Source organism: Myotis yumanensis, unplaced genomic scaffold, assembly GCF_028538775.1.
Source record: "Myotis yumanensis isolate MYYU_CA2020_CCGP unplaced genomic scaffold, mMyoYum1.0.hap1 SCAF_19, whole genome shotgun sequence".
Classification (NCBI taxonomy): Eukaryota; Metazoa; Chordata; class Mammalia; order Chiroptera; family Vespertilionidae; genus Myotis; species Myotis yumanensis.
This window is the reverse complement of record NW_027223770.1, coordinates 24,750,733-24,767,775: the sequence shown is the minus strand read 5'-3', so window position 1 is coordinate 24,767,775 and position 17,043 is coordinate 24,750,733. Positions and strand designations below refer to the sequence as shown.

At 55.9% G+C, this 17,043-nt stretch overlaps 1 protein-coding gene across 2 annotated transcripts in view; it reads right to left on the bottom strand.

Annotated features, from left to right (window-relative positions):
- NF2 (NF2, moesin-ezrin-radixin like (MERLIN) tumor suppressor) overlaps nt 1-17,043 on the bottom strand; it is a 68,766-nt gene that overhangs the window by 13,409 nt on the left and 38,314 nt on the right. The window contains exons 8-16 of one of the 2 annotated variants that reach the window (XM_070400221.1): nt 15,161-15,295; nt 10,700-10,774; nt 9,489-9,602; nt 6,467-6,589; nt 5,353-5,570; nt 4,031-4,136; nt 2,856-2,983; nt 1,829-1,994; nt 180-224 (exon numbers count right to left, since the gene is read on the bottom strand). In XM_070400221.1, the coding sequence (XP_070256322.1) occupies nt 189-224; nt 1,829-1,994; nt 2,856-2,983; nt 4,031-4,136; nt 5,353-5,570; nt 6,467-6,589; nt 9,489-9,602; nt 10,700-10,774; nt 15,161-15,295 (1,101 nt within the window). In that variant the 3' untranslated portion in view covers nt 180-188. The remainder of the gene's footprint in view (nt 1-179; nt 225-1,828; nt 1,995-2,855; nt 2,984-4,030; nt 4,137-5,352; nt 5,571-6,466; nt 6,590-9,488; nt 9,603-10,699; nt 10,775-15,160; nt 15,296-17,043) is intronic. The other variant, XM_070400220.1, reaches the window with a different exon arrangement.

The following is a 17,043-nucleotide window of genomic DNA, read 5'->3' as shown; positions in this document are numbered from 1 at the left end:
CCCCACGGGGGGTGGCCGCCTGCTCTCGGACTCAAAGCATGCTGTGGCCGGCGCCCAGGCGCCCCCTGCCCCGGGGAGGGCTGGGCGCGGGCTGCGGACAGAGACAGGCAAGCTCATGCACGGGTTAGTATCACAGAGGGCAGGGCCGTCACCACACAGAGTACCTGCGAACTACCTACTTTGAGGGCTCAAATGCAGATAGGTCTTCTGCCTTGGGCTTGAGGCTAAACCAGCAAAATAAAATGAAGAAAAACAAAAACATAATAACCCTGTGATATCAACAATGCCACGCGTGCCGCTTGCAAAATGCTCAGACGGGGTGACACGGGTGACTTCACTGGTTTGCTTTCGTGGCTGGGAAACGGGTCTCCCCAGCTTTCAGCGCTCCAGGTCCCCGTGGCCGGGGCAGCCCCTCCGAGGCCTGGCTGGCTCCCCAGTCATTTTACGTCTCTGTGCACTGGCCAAGGCCTCACTTCAGCTCCCCGTTTGTTAAAACTGCTTCGTACTTTGGCTTTGGAAGGGAAATGCAGTCAGTGACAGAAGCCAGCGGTAAGAAGAATGCGGACTGTGGGGAGGTCTTTCCTTGCGGGTTACGCTACAAAAAGGAATTCTCTCCCCGGTGCCAATGTGAACCACAGTCAAAGAGAGAGAATCCGGGTCCCAACCGTGCCCATCACTGATCGTTTTCAGATATAGCTTAACCACTGAAAACCGGTATTCCTGAGATCGGGAGACCACCTTAAAGACTAACGGTAAAGAGTAAAAAATTAAACTTATCCAGCCCAGCTGGCGTGGCTCAGTGGTTGAGTGTCGACCTATGAACCGGGAGGTCACGGTTCGATTCCCGGTCAGGGCACATGCCCGGGTTGCGGGCTTGATCCCCAGTGTGGGGCGTGCAGGAGGCAGCTGATCCATGATCCTCTCTCGTCACTGACGTTTCTATCTCTCTCTCCTTCTCCCTTTCTCTCTGAAATCAATAAAAATATATTTTTTAAAAATTAAATAGATCTGAACTATCATCGTCTAAACTCCATGAGCAGCCTGCTCCTACTGACACCTGTCCCCCAGGTGCTGACCCGACCCTGGGCTTCGGTTAGGACCAGACATCAGGGGCCCCGAGAGGACCTTTCTGCGTCGGCCCCACCTCAGAGACATACACTCTTGGGTGGATATTTAGGATGGAAACCAACGTCCCCTAAAATGCTCCAAGCTCGGAATATCGGGGGAGAAAGATATGGCACTGTCAGCGACATAAATGAAGTTTCATCTCTTAAAACATGAAGGGTCTTCTAGATACTCCCCTGGAAGCATGAACAAAGTTAAAAATTCCGCATCTGGCTTCTAAATCAAGAACAGAACTTTAGAGGCCTAGCCACTTTAACACACACACACACACACACACACACACACGCACACGCGCTCGCACACACACACACACACAGACTGGAGGGAGCGTCTATTCTCAACAGCCTCCTTCTCATTTTTGCTTTCTCATTAAATAAGGCAGCTCCCTGGGTAGAACTCCCCTCGGCTTAAAAGACAGAACTGCTTTACAGCTAAATGACGGATCAAACCCCGGCCAGTCACAGCGATTCATCTCATCGTGAAATGCTTGTGTTGAAAGGCTCCCCTTCCTCCCAGCCAGTGGGTGTGCAGTCATTGGCAGATTAAGATCCCCTCGTCGGCAGTAAGGACATATTAAACATGACAGGAGCCTAATGACTCGGCTACGGAGGAAGCCAGACGCTGACCTCCCATTTCATTCACGACCACCCCGCCCGCTCGCTCGCTCGCTCGCTCGCTCGGCGGGCGACGGGAGAGCCGGTACCTTCTTGATGGTGTTGTGCTTGCTGCTGGTGCCACCCCGGTCGGCGTTCTCGTTGTGCAGAATGTCCAGGGCCGTCTCCCTCTCTTTGAGTTTCAAGGCCTCGATCTCGGTCTTGAGTTCATTGAGCTGCTCCTGCAGGTGCTTGCTCTTCTCCATGTATTCCACTCTGTGGGGACAGGACGTCGCGAGTAGCTAGGGGTTGAGCCGCTCCAGACCTACAAGCCGCTGGGCATGGGACCCGGGGTCTGCAGCCCCGGGGGCTGGGGCGGGGGAACTCATGTCTCTCCTTGGCCACTCACAGGCCACGGGAGCTTGGGCCAGTCACTGAACTGGCCTGAATCTGTTTCCTCGTCCGTAATATTGGGGTAACGATCGCGGGGCAGTGGTCAGAATTAAATAAAAGGAAGTGTAGGAGCCCGGCCAGCGTGGCTCAGTGGTTGAGCGTCGACCTACGAACCAGGAGGTCACGGTTCGATTCCCGGGGTCAGGGCACGTGCCCCGGGGTGCGGGCTCCATCCCCAGTGTGGGGCACGCAGGAGGCAGCTGATCAACGATTCTCTCTTATCCTTGATGTTTCTCTCTCTCCCGCTCCCTTCCTCTCTGAAATCGATAAAAATATTTTTTAAAAAACCACACAAAAACAAACATGGAATGTCACAGATTTGAGCCGCCAGAGAACACAACAAGGAAACATGTTCTATTACCCCGTCAGCACATTATCACACCCTCGGTTACCATGGGAACAGCTCTCTGGCCGGCTAGGAGGTCCCTGGTAGCCCCACCCCAGACGTTAGGTGGGGTTTCGAGCCACTGCAATCCCCAGGCCACCAATCGAGTATCGTTTTTATCCTGGAAGATGGAATGCTGGCCTGTCGCCCTTCATTTCTGATTAGGAAATTCTTCCTCTAGGTGGTGAGGACAGAGCAAACCTCCGCAGGAGGCTGGCGACAGGCCGCGGCCGCCACCCGCCCCTCCCCCGGGGCCCAGGCCAGCTCGCTCCGCTCCGGGGGACGGGGAGACTACGTACTTTTCTTTCTCTATTTCCATGGACAGTCGCTTCATGTCAGTATCCTTGAAGTCGAAAGACAGGCTGTCGCCGATGAGGTTGAAGCTTGACATGTCAGGAGGCAACGGCGCTGGAATTGGGTTGATGGGCTATAAACGAGAATCTCCGGTTAGGAGGTCGGGGCTCTGCACGAGGCGAGGGCACTGCTGTGCTAACCACTGCCCCCCCCCCCCCCCCCCGCCCCCGGCTTTCATGGAGGCGACGGGCACGGCCTCCTCTGACCCCACGGTTCTACTCGTGAGAATTTATTCTACGGATTCACCCACGTGTACGTGCAAATATTTGTGTTCAGGGATGTTCCGTGCGGCTTTTGTTCGTAGTTGAGAAAGAAAACAGGCTACGTACCCATCCACTGGGGACTGGTTGGATGAACCGTAGTCCATCCGTACAACGAACTATGATTAAAAAGTCCAGCCCTAGCCAGTTTGGCTCAGTGGATAGAGCATCAGCCTGCAAACTGAAGGGTCCCAGGTTCGATTCCGGTCAAGGGCACAGGCTCGGGTTGTGGGCTCGAAACCCAGTGGGGGACCTGCAGGAGGCAGCCGATCCATGATTCTTTCTCACATGGATGTTTCTCTCTCTCTCTCCCTCTCCCTTCCTCTCTGAAATCAAGAATAAATAAACAACTAGGCTGCTCGATTCGTCTTGTGACCCCATTGAATTGCTATCTGCCTCCTTGTCCCAAATTGAGTTTGGAAGCTGGTTCCTGGAGGCCGGTTCCCGCACGGCAATAGGTCGCCTGAGGGGCACAGGGTCTCCCTGCCCAGAACTAGGATCGCGGCGCAGAGCACATCCCGGTCGCTGAAGGTGACATCCAGGTTGGTGCTAAGAGGCTGGAGAGCCAGTTCTCTCGAGAGCGATGCGGGTCTACTCTACTTGGAATGAGAAGAACACTTCTGAGCTGTAAAAGGCCCTGCTGCTCGCTATCTTGGCAGCCAGAGAGGTGCCCGACGTGTCCAAGGCCAAATGGCAGCCCAGGTGTCCTGCCCAGACCCCACCTGCAGGCTCTGCACCCCTTCTCTGCCAGGTGCTCGCTTGAGCAGTTGCCATGCAGGCACTGCCCGGCGAAGCGAAGGGCCGGGCGCCTCGCCCCCCACTCCCCCGCCACCTCCCCACCCCGGTCCCCCCAGGCTCACCGGGTACGTGGGCTTGGTGGTGATTTCCAGGAGCTTTTGCTTGGCTCTTCGCTCTGCCTCGCGGGCTTCCTGCAGGTCCTGCTTCAGCTGATCGGCCTCCTTGGCCCTGCAAGGGAAGGAGGAGCGGTCACCCCTGCAGAAGGTTAGGAAATGGGTCCCCTCCCCGCTTTTCCCCTGGAGAGGAGGGACCGGGGCTCGTCCCGAGGCTGGCACCAGATTGGACAAACAAGGTGGAGGGTCAGGGGGACATTGACATGAACCCAGCACTTCCAAGCCAAGGACCCCTTCCCGGGTACTGTCTACTTCAACTGGTGAACCTACGCGGTCGAGCAGGGAAGCCGTGGGGAGAAGAGTCGGGTACGAACTGTGCAATTGGTGGAGGAGGAGGAGGAGGAGAGATGGGGAAGGGGCCGCAGACATTGTCTGCGTTGTCTCTGGGGGAGAGTGGGATGAGCACAGGGAGAATCCAGTGGATGCTCTGTGATCCTCTGGAGGTGGAAGAACGGACTCTTCTCAGCCGCCCCCCACCCCCATCCCCCTGAAACTCATCTGCAGGCCAAGGGCCCACCTCCTCAGGCACCACCGCTGAGGGCCCCTCACTTTGGTGCAGGTCCTTGCCCTGCAGGACACAGGATCCAGCCCAGCATGCATCACGCACGGGGAGGCGACCCAGACACAGGGCAAGGGGCCCAGGACAGGGCAGAAAACGAGGAACCGTCGTCCCAGATCGACATGCAAGATGTGGAGAGGGCCCAGCCGGCGTGGCTCAGTGGCTGAGCGTCGACCTATGAACCAGGAGGTCACAGTTCGATTCCCGGTCAAGGGCACACACCCAGGTTGCAGGCTCCATCCCCAGTGGGGGGTCTGCAGGAGGCAGCCGATGGATGGTTCTCTCTCATCATGGATGTTTCCATCTCTCTTTCCCTCTCCCTTCCTCTCTAAAATCAAAATATATATATATTTTTTTAAAAACACATTTTTTAAATGTAAGAAGAGCCTCCTCACATCTCCTCAGCTAAAGCAAGTCTCGGACACGCTTGACGGTTTCCCTGCAAACACGGTATCCGAGGGACCGGGCTCATCACAAAGGCACACGCGTGACAGATGTCACTCAACGAGGGAACTGTGTGCCCGTGTCCCTTCCGGGAGCTCCGGCAGCACCGGCCTGGCCCCCAAGGAGCCTGTCCCCGCCCCAGACAGAGAAGCAGCCTGAGGACAGCTGCGGTCAGCTCTGCCTCAGCGCAGGGCAGGTGAGGACTGAGCAGCCCCCCCCCCCCCCGGGCCCCAGTGCCCGCCCCCCCCTTCACCTCCCTGCCTCTGACCTCCTCTCGGACTCCTCGGCCATCTTCAGCGCCAGCACCTCGGCCTCCAGCACCTTCTGCTCCATCACACGCTTCTCCTCCTCCGTCCGGATGGCCGTGGCCTTGATGCGCTGCATCTCCTGCTCGGCCTCCGCAGCCTTCTGCGCCAGGAGCTTCGCCTCCTCCTCGGTGATTTGGGCCTTTTCCGCCAGCAGGTCGGCCGTCTCCTCCGACCGCATCTGGAGAGGAGGGCGCCGTGAGCGGGAGCCGGCGGGGATCCCCTGCCTGTTCTCCCACGAGATCGGAGCCCGGGCCCCTGGGTCGGCAAGAGCCCGAGTCTCGGACTCCTTGGGGCCCTGCCACCGTGTCCCCTCGGACGACATCCTGGCGACGGACGGACGGCAAGCCACACCCTCCTCTTCTCAGAAGGGCCTGTGGGGTCCCACCCGCGGGAGCAGCACGGAGGCACCTGACAGCGAGTCCCCACGGAACCGAGGCTGGAGGAGGGGGAACTTCACCCCGTTCTCCTTTCCCTTTAAATCAGCTCCAAACCAGGGGAGACCCTGCCCCCGGGGGGACACCTAACGGTGTGTGGAGACCTTTTCGATTGTCTCAAAGGAGGGGTAAGAGGGTGCGACCAGCATCGGATGGATCGAGGCCAGGGACGCCACTAAACGCCCTTCAGTGACAGGCAGACCCCACCAAGGACGACCTGGCCCCAGGGCCGGTCGTGCCGAAGCTGAGCCCCGCTTTAAAGGTACCCCATGAGCCGGGGAACTTATCTGCATCTATGCACAGCCCCCGGGCACAGACAACAGAGTGGTGAAGGCCTGGGAGGGGCGGGGGCGGGGTGCAGGGGGTCAATGGGACAAGCAAACAGACAGGTGTCCGGGTTGCGAACATCTGTAATACTTTCAGCAACAAAGATACCACCTGAACCCGCCTCTGCCAGCACCACGGAAAGGAAGAGGCACTGATTTTTTTTTTTTTTTTTTTGAAGCTGAAATGTCACAGCAGATGTCTCTCGTTTGTGGTGCCCGGGAGGTCTAACTCCAGCAAAGCGAGCGGGACTCCATGCAGCCTCCTGGGACCCAGACCCTCCCCACCCCCCCACCCCCGCCACCCCAGGAATCACCAGCGCCTCGTTGGCCATGGTCGCTTCTTCTTTCATCTGCAGCAGCCTCCTCTCCAGCTCGTCCCTGGTGCGCTCGGCCTCCTCTCGCATCTGCTTCTCTCGGGCGAGGCGCTGCCGCTCCATCTGGGGGTGGGGGTGGGGGGTGGGGGGACAAGAGCAACCACTGAGTCATGGGCTCACGACCTGCGGTGCCGCGGGAACCCAAGGGTGCCCAGTGTGCAGAGTCCCCGCTGTGGGGACACTTCTGGTTCTCGTCACCCACCACCCTCTGTCCTTCTAAACCAGCTGCAGGGGTGCAAACCACGCTCCTTGAGAAAACATCGAGCGGGAAAGAAACCAACAACAGCCTGGCCCGCCTGGCTGAGTGGCTGAGCGTCGACCTATGAACCAGGAGGTCGGGGTTCGATTCCCGGTCAGGTCACATCCCCGGGTTGCGGGCTCGATCCCCAGTGCGGGAGGCGGCCGATCAATGACTCCCTTTCATCATTGATGTTTCTGTCTCTCTCCCTCTCCCTTCCTCTCTGAAATCAATAAAAAAATATATTAAAAAAAAAAAAGAAACCGCCAACAAAAAGCCATGGCAGGTGTCTACCTGGGTGGGAGGAGGCACTCTCACATACCGTGCCTTGCGGCTGGTGGGACGCAACGCAGGTTCCTTGTCCCTGAGACGGAGCCCCCCGAAACGGGCGGCTCTCTCATCTGGTCGATGAGCCACCTCGCTATTGCTCGTCGACACAGACCCCCTCCCACACCTCTAATTTCATCAACAATGGCTCCGCTCTCGCCTCGGACCCCGGAGAACGTGGAACCGTTCTGCGCGATGCATCAATAGCTCACACATTGTATTTCACAGGGGGAGCTGCGGCAGCCACGGCACAGCCCCCACAGCCCCCCGCTGAGGCACCTCCTGAGCCGGGAGGGAGCCAGGCTCGCCGCTACCGCTGCCCTCGCCTCCTGCATCGCGGTAGGAATTGGGCCACATGTCGAGCTTAATCAGGCGAACAAATAAACGCCGGACCAGCGCTGTGCTCTGTGAGCCTGAGGCAGCGGCCGGAAGTGACCATGGCACTATTTTATTTCCTTTCATAATTAAAGCAACATTTAATGACTTCTCGTTTCAAGCGTCTCTCAAATGCAAGATTCCTAAGAGCGCTGCTTTTTCTAAATACTAAACCAAAAAAAAAAAAAAAAAAAAAATGCATCGCACCTTGGAGGAATAATGCAAAGACAAGCAATAAAATACTGCCAACTCCTGCAATTTTCCTCTTACAGGCCCATGGAAAGCTTGGCCAATTTGTGCTCTAATTCCAGCAGATCACGACTTCCATTAGGCGGGTAACTGCATGTCCATTACTCTCCACTTGAGGAGAGCCCGGACCGTCCCCTTCCATTCCCAGCCCGGCACCTTCCCCGCGGGCTCCACCCCCATAATGAGGGGCCTCCGTCTGCAAAGTGGTTCAAGCGATACAGACTTTCGGTTTCGCCGTGTCCTTTGGTCGGAGACAGGCGAGGAGTCCCATTAGCTCCACGTGACAGAGGACAACACGGAGGTCCGCGAGTCGGGTCACTCGCTCGCCTCACACACCAAGTTTCCCAGCCGGCTCCGAGGTCAAGGGGCCCCGGAGCCCCCGACCCGCAGTTGCCAGATGCCAGGGACGCGCCCCTGCCGTCCCACAGGCAGGGGAGGTCCGGAGGGCGGGGGGGGGGGGTGTCCATGCTATTCTCTGCCATGGCCCAGAGGCCCTGTCCGCGCCTTGTCCTTCTCAGATCTCTCACTTCTGCGCTCTGCTCTGCTGACAAAGGGGCCAGAGGTCACCTTTCTTCTGAAAGTTCCCACTAGGACCCCCCTGTGCTGGCTCAGGAGTCTCTCCTTGTCCAACAAAACCCAATTCCACCCGCCCCCCTCCCCAAAGCATCCCACGGGGCACATGGGTGGCCCGCCACCTGGGAAAGCTAAGAGATGGAGGGTCGAAAGCACTGGATCAAACTGGGCATCTCATGCTGAAACTGCGGGCGGGGAGCCAGGCGCGCCGGGGGACCCACATCAGAGACAGCTGCGCGCAGACTAATTATTACACCTTCGAGCCTGCGGGTCCTCAGGGCATCCGACCGCAGCTGCTGCTACTCTCTCTGCCTAGTAGTCCCTCCAGAACCACAATTAATATGCTCGGCGGCGAGGCCCGGGCCAGGGGTGTGGATTTCGGGGAGTCGAGAAGGTCTACGGGCAGGAAACAGGTTATGGGCTCAGTGGACAGAGCATCAGACCGTCTGCTGTCTGCTGATCGGCCCTCCCGGCACCTCGCCGGGTGGGTGCTGGGCGCCGGGGCTGACCTCCGGCGGGAAGTGCAGCCAGAGGCTAATTAGCATTCCAGCAGCAGCACGGAAACGCTGCCATGCATTCCATCACCACCTAATTAGAAAAGGAGCAGGCCGGGCAGAGGAGACGGGCGGGCAAGAGGAAGCTCAACTAGACGGGTGAGAGATGGACGCCTGGGCGGGTACGGGCAGGCTTGGCTATTTCTTCCCACTTCACCCGAGTGGAGAAATAACTAGAGACGTTTCCTTCGGATATGCGGCTGGAGTTTGTTCCTCAACTGCAGAGCTGACACCCCACCAGCTGGCACCAGCCAAGAAAGATTCAAAAGAGATCAAATAAGAGTCCCCTTCAATGCCCCGCTGGCATGGCCCAGTGGTTGAGCGTCGACCTAGGAACCAGGAGGTCATGGCTCGATTCCCCGTCAGGGCACAGGCCTGGGTTGCAGGCTCGATCCCCAGTGTGGGGCATGCAGGAGGCAGCCGATCCATGATTCTCTCTCATCATTGATGTTTCTCTCTCTCTCTCTCTCTCTCTTTCTCTCTCTCTCCCTCTCCCTTCCTCTCTGAAATCAATAAAAAAAGAGTACCCATCACCCATGACCAAAGGACCCCGGTCAGCCCGTAACCACTCCTTCCCTCCAGGGCCAGGACCTCGGGGCGAGGGGCGGGCGGGCGGTAAGAGCAGCCCAAACGTGGTCTTGCTCACCTGCTTTCTGGCTTTCTCCTCCCGGGCCTGGGCTTTCATCTGCTGAACCTCCAAAGAGTCGGCCTTCCTTCTCCTCATGAAGAGGTCATGGTTCCCAATGCAGAGCTGCAGAATCTGTGGCCGCGGAAGCGGGAGAAACGGGAAACCCACACATTCACGCCATTGCCTGCGGCTCCCAGTGCCTTTGTGGGAAGCAGGAAGCCTGAGAGGGAAGCGTGGAGAGAGGCGCCAAACCCCTGCTTGATGGCCCTAGCGCTCTCAGCTCCGGAGACAGCGCACTGAAGGTGCCTCGGATGTGCCAGGGGACACAAACCACAGAGAGAAACCCAATGGGCGTGGCTCCGTGGTTAAGAGTCGGCCTAGGAACCAGGAGGTCGGGGTTCGATTCCCGGTCGGGGCACATGCCCGGGGTTTCAGGCTCGATCCCCAGTGGGGGCGTGCAGGAGGCAGCCGATCGATGATTCTCTCTCATCATGGATGCTTCTATCTCTCTTTCCCTTCCTCTCTGAAATCAATAAAAAAAAAAAGTATATATTTTTAAATCACAGGCGAGAAAGAGAAGACACGTTAGCAGGTCTTCGGTCTGCTGGTCAGGGAGGCTAGGAAAGCTCACTCGGTAGGTTGGGCTGGGACAACAGGTCATTCATGTGGAAAAACATAAAGTCGGATCCTTCCCTCACACCCTATGCAAAAATGAGCTCCAGAGGATGAGAGACTTACATGCGAAGCTCAAGCCCTTGAAACTTTCTAAGAGAACAGAGAAGAACAACTGGCCCTGGCCGGTTTGGCTCAGTGGATAGAGCGTCGGCCTGCGGACTGAAGGGTCCCAGGTTTGATTCCGGTCAAGGCCACATGCCTGGGTTGCGAGCTCGATCCCCAGTGTGGGGTGCGCAGGAGGCAGCCGATCGATGATTCTCATCATTGATGTTTCTCTCTCTCTCTCTCTCACTCTCCCCTCCTCTCTGAAATCAATAAAAATATATTTTAAAAAAACACAAAAAAACATCTTTATGATCCCAGGATAAGGAAAGATGTCAAGCAAGACACAAAGGATTAAGGAAAGGACGGATACATTCTTCTACATGAAGAAGTTTTCGCCCCGGCCGGGTAGGTCAGTTGGTTGGAGTGTTGTCCCGATTGGCCGAGGTTGTGGGTTCAATTTCTCAGGAAAACTAGAGCTTTCGGTCACAGAAGCCAGGATCTCAACTCACCAGCTTATTAACACGAAGCTTTGAGGAGTTGAACTTGAAGACGTCGATCTTCTTATCCAGCGGTTTAATAGTAAACTGAAAGAAGGAGGCGGAAAACGGCTTCGGTTGGACGACCGGGAATGTTCCCACCAGCTGGGGACGCACACGGAAGCAGCAGCCACCCGGGCAAAGAGCCAGCGCCAGGCGGTGCCACGCCCTGGCTTGCGGGGGCCCAGGCACGAAACCACGCTGAATTAGAGGCGCCCGAGGACGCAAGTCCAGGGCTGCGGGAGTTCAGGATCCTGGAAGGTGCGCTCTCGGCACCGTCGTGGGCTCAGAAACCTGAAACGTAAACCCACGACGGGCCCACGCTCCGGGCTAACACTGGGAGGGCCACGCCAGGCTCTAAGTCAGGGGTCCTCAAACGACGGCCCGCGGGCCACATGCAAATACAAATATTGTATTTGTTCCCGTTTTGTTTTTTTACTTCAAAATAAGATATGTGCAGTGTGCGTAGGAATTTGTTCATAGTTGTTTTTTTTTAAACTATAGTCCGGCCCTCCAACCGTCTGAGGGACAGTGAACTGGACCCCTGTTTAACAAGTTTGAGGACCCCTGCTCTAAGTCATGGCCCTGACTTAGGCTCACAACCTAGGGGAACTAGACTAACCACAGGCAATTACTCGAGAAGCCACATCACCTATTAGTGCCTCATTGGGGGGCACAAATCACAAATGTGCTGGGCGATTCAGAGTGGATCTACCATAAGAAGGAGGGGACTTAAGCTGGTGAAGAATATGTACAGATGATAACAGATAGGATGGCTCGGCCGGTGTGGCTCAGTGGTTGAGCATCGACCTAGGAACCAGGAGGTCACGGTTTGATTCCCGGTCGGGCACATGCCCAGGTTTCGGGCTCGATCCCCAGGGTGGGGCGTGCAGGAGGCAGCCGATCCATGATTCTCTCTCGTCATTGATGTTTCTACCTCTCCCTCTCCCTTCTTCTCTGAAATCAATAAAAAATATAGATTTTTTTTTTATAATAAAGAACAAGTGGCAAGGGTTGTTTTCAACCATTTCTGATGAGACCAGACAGGTCCTATGTTTCAAAGATGCACTTTAAAAAATGGGTATCCATTCCCAAGAGCCACCTGCTATGCAGACAAATAGGTTTGGAAAGATCTGTTCTCGGGCATTTCTTTCTCGTGTTATATTGTCGCACGACGGGCTAGCACAAACGAGGACAGAAAACAATCCTCTGTGTAGCTTTCGGTCAAGTTAATTTAGAAGCGGTATTGCCTCCGTGGAGGCTGCTGTTTGTGAATTTCGTAAGCTTGTTTTTGGCCTCGCTGTCAGATCCCGGAGCTGTCAGCGGGAAACCACACGTCGTGCGGAAACCGCGGGCTCTGCGCCATGCCAGGGCCGCACAGAGGGTCCATGAGTCGCTTAAAATAAACCAACGTTTCTGTGTTGACAGCAGGGCTGTCATACGTAACCACGAAGGCTACTTCCTATGAAGTCCAGTCAGCCTGGGGTCTCCTTAACCGTGCGAGTTATTGACAGGACGAAGCATGAGGGCGTCCTGCCCTCAGAGTCTGGTGGGCCGGGCTACCCTAAGGGGGACTTTAATCCTTGGGTTCTAGGAGAACGAGGGTTTGGGGAGCCTTTAGCACACACACGTGTGGGTGTGCAGCAGACAGCCTCCATACAATTAGAACTGAAAAACTACCGTACCCTGGCACACCGACTGCTTAAAGTCATGTAGAGTTTTCCATTTAAGCACTTAAAAAAAGAAATAAAATAAATCTGTAAATGCTCATCTCCTGGGCTACTTAGCAAAATTTGAAAGCCAGAATGTTTTGAGTTAAGAAGCTCAATCTGGCCCGGCCGGCGTGGCTCAGTGGTTGAGCATCGATCCATGAACCAGGAGGTTACGGTTCGATTCCCGGTCATGGGTCAGGGCACATGCCCGGGTTGCAGGCTTGATCCCCAGTGTGGGGCGTGCAGGAGGCAGCCGATCAATGAATCTCTCTCATCATTGACGTTTCTATCTCTCCCTCCCTCTCCCTTCCTCTCTAAAATCGATAAAAAATGTATTTAAAAAAAAAGAAAAAAAGCTCAAGCTGTCTCGTCAAGTCTGGACAAGCAGATCGCAACCTCGTATTAGAAACGGTGTGGTAGGGACAACCCCGGTCAGGTTGAAACTGCCCCCGTGAGGTAGGGACGACCCCAGTCAGGTCGAAACGGCCCCGGTGTGGTAGTGACGACCCCGGTGAGGTTGAAACAGCCCCCGTGAGGTAGGGACGACCCCAGTCAGGTCGAAACGGCCCCGGTGTGGTAGGGACGACCCCGGTGAGGTTGAAAAAGGCCCCCGTGAGGTAGGGACGACCCCGGTGAGGTTGAAACGGCCCCCGTGAGGTAGGGACGACCCCAGTCAGGTCGAAACGGCCCCGGTGTGGTAGGGACGACCCCGGTGAGGTTGAAACTGCCCCCGTGAGGTAGGGACGACCCCAGTCAGGTCGAAACGGCCCCGGTGTGGTAGGGACGACCCCGGTGAGGTTGAAAAAGGCCCCCGTGAGGTAGGGACGACCCCGGTGAGGTTGAAACGGCCCCCGTGAGGTAGGGACGACCCCAGTCAGGTCGAAACGGCCCCGGTGTGGTAGGGACAACCCCGGTCAGGTTGAAACTGCCCCCGTGAGGTAGGGACGACCCCAGTCAGGTCAAAACGGCCCCGGTGTGGTAGGGACGACCCCGGTGAGGTTGAAAAAGGCCCCCATGAGGTAGGGACGACCCCGGTGAGGTTGAAACGGCCCCGGTGTGGTAGGGACAACCCCGGTCAGGTTGAAACGGCCCCGGTGTGGTAGGGACAACCCCGGTCAGGTTGAAACGGCCCCGGTGTGGTAGGGACGACCCCGGTGAGGTTGAAACGGCCCCCGTGAGGTAGGGACGGCCCCGGTGAGGTTGAAACGGCCCTGGTGAGGCTCAGATGGCCCTGGTGAGGTTGAGACTACTCCAGTGAGGTTGGGACAAATAAAGGGGACCAGTATGGACTGATGAACAGGGGTAGATACAGAAGCAGAGCAACATTGAACAGAATGTTAAACTACAGTGGGAAGCCTGGGGAGGGTTGGGGGGGTGGATTAAGAGACCAACTGAAGGACTTATATGCATGCATATAAGATTAACCAATGGACACAAGACACGGGGCGGGGGGTGCGGGGGGTTGGGGCCGGGGGAATGTCAAGGGGGGGAAAAAAGGAGACATATGTAATACTCTTTGTAATACTTTAAGAAATAAAAATTATTAAAATTGAAAAAAAAAAAAAAAAAAAAAAAAAAAAAGAAACGGGGGCCTGGTACTCGTCTCCAGGAGCTGCTCCCAGGAAGAGAAAGCAGGAAGCCTGCCTGGGGGAGGCGGCTCCGCGGGCCACACGAGCTGTCAGTTACTCCACGCTCAGCGTCCTGGCTGCGCGGGCGCCAGCATGGCATTGGGCACTGTCCGGCCGCGCTCCGCTGCCTGGTGGTGCCCTGTGAGGTGGCTTCAGGGAACCTGGAGTGCAGGCCCTGCAACCCCACTCCCCGGACATGGGTCACCTGATCCCTCTGCGTCGCTGCTGCCTGTGATGTGACACGGGAAACCCAAACCCGGCCCTACTCTCCCAGCAGCGTCCCTGTGAGGACTGAGCCGGGGTGAAGGGGCCTGTACTACGTCACCGTCCCCTGCGGCGTCAGCCCCTCACACTGCAGCCCCATCGTGACGTCACTAATCCTTCCTGGAGGGCTCAGACAGGATTTTCTACATCTTCGCTTCCCCCTACAAAACCTAAGGCAACGCAGACGCTCAGTAATTCCTTTAAAACTAACAGAGAATGAATAAGTGAACAAACCAAGGCGTGCAGGATGATAGCGTTTGGGAGATGCTGTATAGAAATACTGGAATTCTAACTTAGGGTGTCGATCTACGCGATTTAAACTGAATTATTCTCAAATTCTGGTAAGCAGGTTAGCCTGATACCATTATTTATTGTTGGTACTCTCTCTCTCACACACACACACACACACACACTCACACCCCCACCATACGTATCAAGCTGGACACAGAGAAAGGGTTTAATATCTACCACACTTAAAATGCAGAGAGACTGTCTCACCAAAAATAGGAAGCCAAGTAATAAGAAAAGGTGACGTTTGGGGTTGGTTTACTGTTTGTCCTTTGGGGTTCAGTTCTGAAAGGTTGAGGCCCCAACTTCTTGTTAGCAGGGCGGGGGCGGGGGCGGGGGGGGCATAAGGATGCTATTTGAAAACAGAATGCCAATACTATCCTGTAAATGCTATAAAAATCAAAAACCCAACACCCATAGCCTGGGCAGGAAATGACTTCCCTGTCACAGGAGAAGAGGGGCTGGGGACCCCTCAGCCAGACGGCGAGATGGGGAAGGCCTGCGGCCGGGCCCCGGCGCGCCTGCGAGCAGACAGGCCCTACCTCCTTGTCGCTGTAGGAGATGTTGCGGATTTCGTTCCACGGGAAGGAGATCTTGGGGGTCAGCCTGTTCTCGGGGTCGTAGATGTGAAGGCCCAGCGCGTCCACACCGAGCAGCAGCTCGGTCCCCTTCTTGTTCTGTGGATTCAACAGAGAGCGGCCGCTGTCAGCTCCGGCCGAGGCCCGAGGTTTCGTCCGTCTTCCCACGGGGCCTGGCCCACAGTTGTGACAGATGACAAGCTTCGGCAGGTCCCCACAGAAGCCACGGCTCTCGTGTCACCCAGGGGGGGCCTCCAGCTTCCTGGACCGGGGCAGCTGGAGACACAGCTGTACCGTTCTTATGACCTACGTGTCCCCGGAGAGGGACGGCTGGAAGGCGCCTGCCGCTGGCTTGATGGCTGAAGTAGCAGCAATCCAAGCATTGCTAACCTCCGATTAAACAGCCAGGTTATCAGAGATGTGAGATAGAAGCCTGTAAGATGAATCATTTCTTATCTTAAAAGAAAAAAAAAAAACTGTTGGCCCGGCCGGCGTGGCTCAGTGGTTGAGCATCGACCTACGAACCGGGAGGTCACAGTTCGATTCCCGGTCAGGGCACAAGCCCGGGTTGCAGGCTTGATCCCCAGTGTGGGACGTGCAGGAGGCAGCCTATCAATTGATTCTCTCTCATCGTTGATGTTTCTATCTCTCTTTCCCTCTCTCCATTCCTCTCTGAAATCAATAAAAAAAATATATATTTTTTAAAAGTGTATCTTAATGTGATAAAGCAAGTATAGTAAAGTGTTCATTGTAGAACCTACACAGTGGGTTTATATGGGTAATCGTTGCAAAAACATTCTTTCAACTTTCCTGTATGTTTGAAATTTTTTATAATAAAATGTTGGGAAAATACATCAAAATGAATGAGATGCAAATGACACCTCCATGAGGCTGTTTAAAAATTTAGTTGAGCCCTAACCAGTTTGGCTCAGTGGATAGAGCGTCGGCCTGCGGACTGAAGGGTCCCAGGTTCGATTCCGGTCAAGGGCATGTGCCTTGGTTGCGGGCACATCCCTAGTAGGAGGTGTGCAGGAGGCAGCTGATTGATGTTTCTCTCTCATCGATGTTTCTAACTCTCTATCCCTCTCCCTTCCTCTCTGTAAAAAATCAATAAAATATATTTTTTAAAAAAATTTAGTTGATTAACTATCCATGTGCTCTATACCTCTGTATGGCAGCCCTGGTCAGCGGTCAGAGGCGCCCGAGGGCCAGTGCCCGGGCCCCCACGTCACCGACCCGGCTGCGGTCCAGAGGCCACATCCTCCGGCTGCAGGTCCGTCCGCCCGCCCGCCCGCCCGCCCGCGCTGTGGTCTGGCCTTTGTATGACGGTGGCAGGAAGCTCCCTGCACAAGGACCTAATGCGTGTGACCCCTGGCTGACAGCAAGGAGACTAAACCAGACTCAAGGGCAGGAAGACAGATCTGCAGACCGAGAAGGCGCCTGGACCGTGAGGGGGAGCGGCGACCTAACAGTAGGAGGAGAAGCGCTCCAAGGTTCATTTCTCTTCTCTTCCCAGCACCCCGAAGGCAGGTGCCGTCAGCACACCGCGAGAGCGCTTCCTCTGCTCGGCCGCAAAGCCCCGGAAACTATGTATTATGTTAACACGAGCGAGGCTTTGTACTCTGAAAACCCATGGTACCTTCTGGAAAACGAGGTTATTTTATGATGGCTTATTTTTTCTTAGTTTGGCTTTTAAAAAAGAAAGGATCCCACCCTCTGCCTTCTATCATTATGACTCCAGCATTTCGGAGAGAGACGGAGACTCAAACAGCCCCTTTAAAATTGCTTTCAGCCGAAACCGGTTTGGCTCAGTGGATAGAGCGTCGGGGTCTGCGGACTGAGGGGTC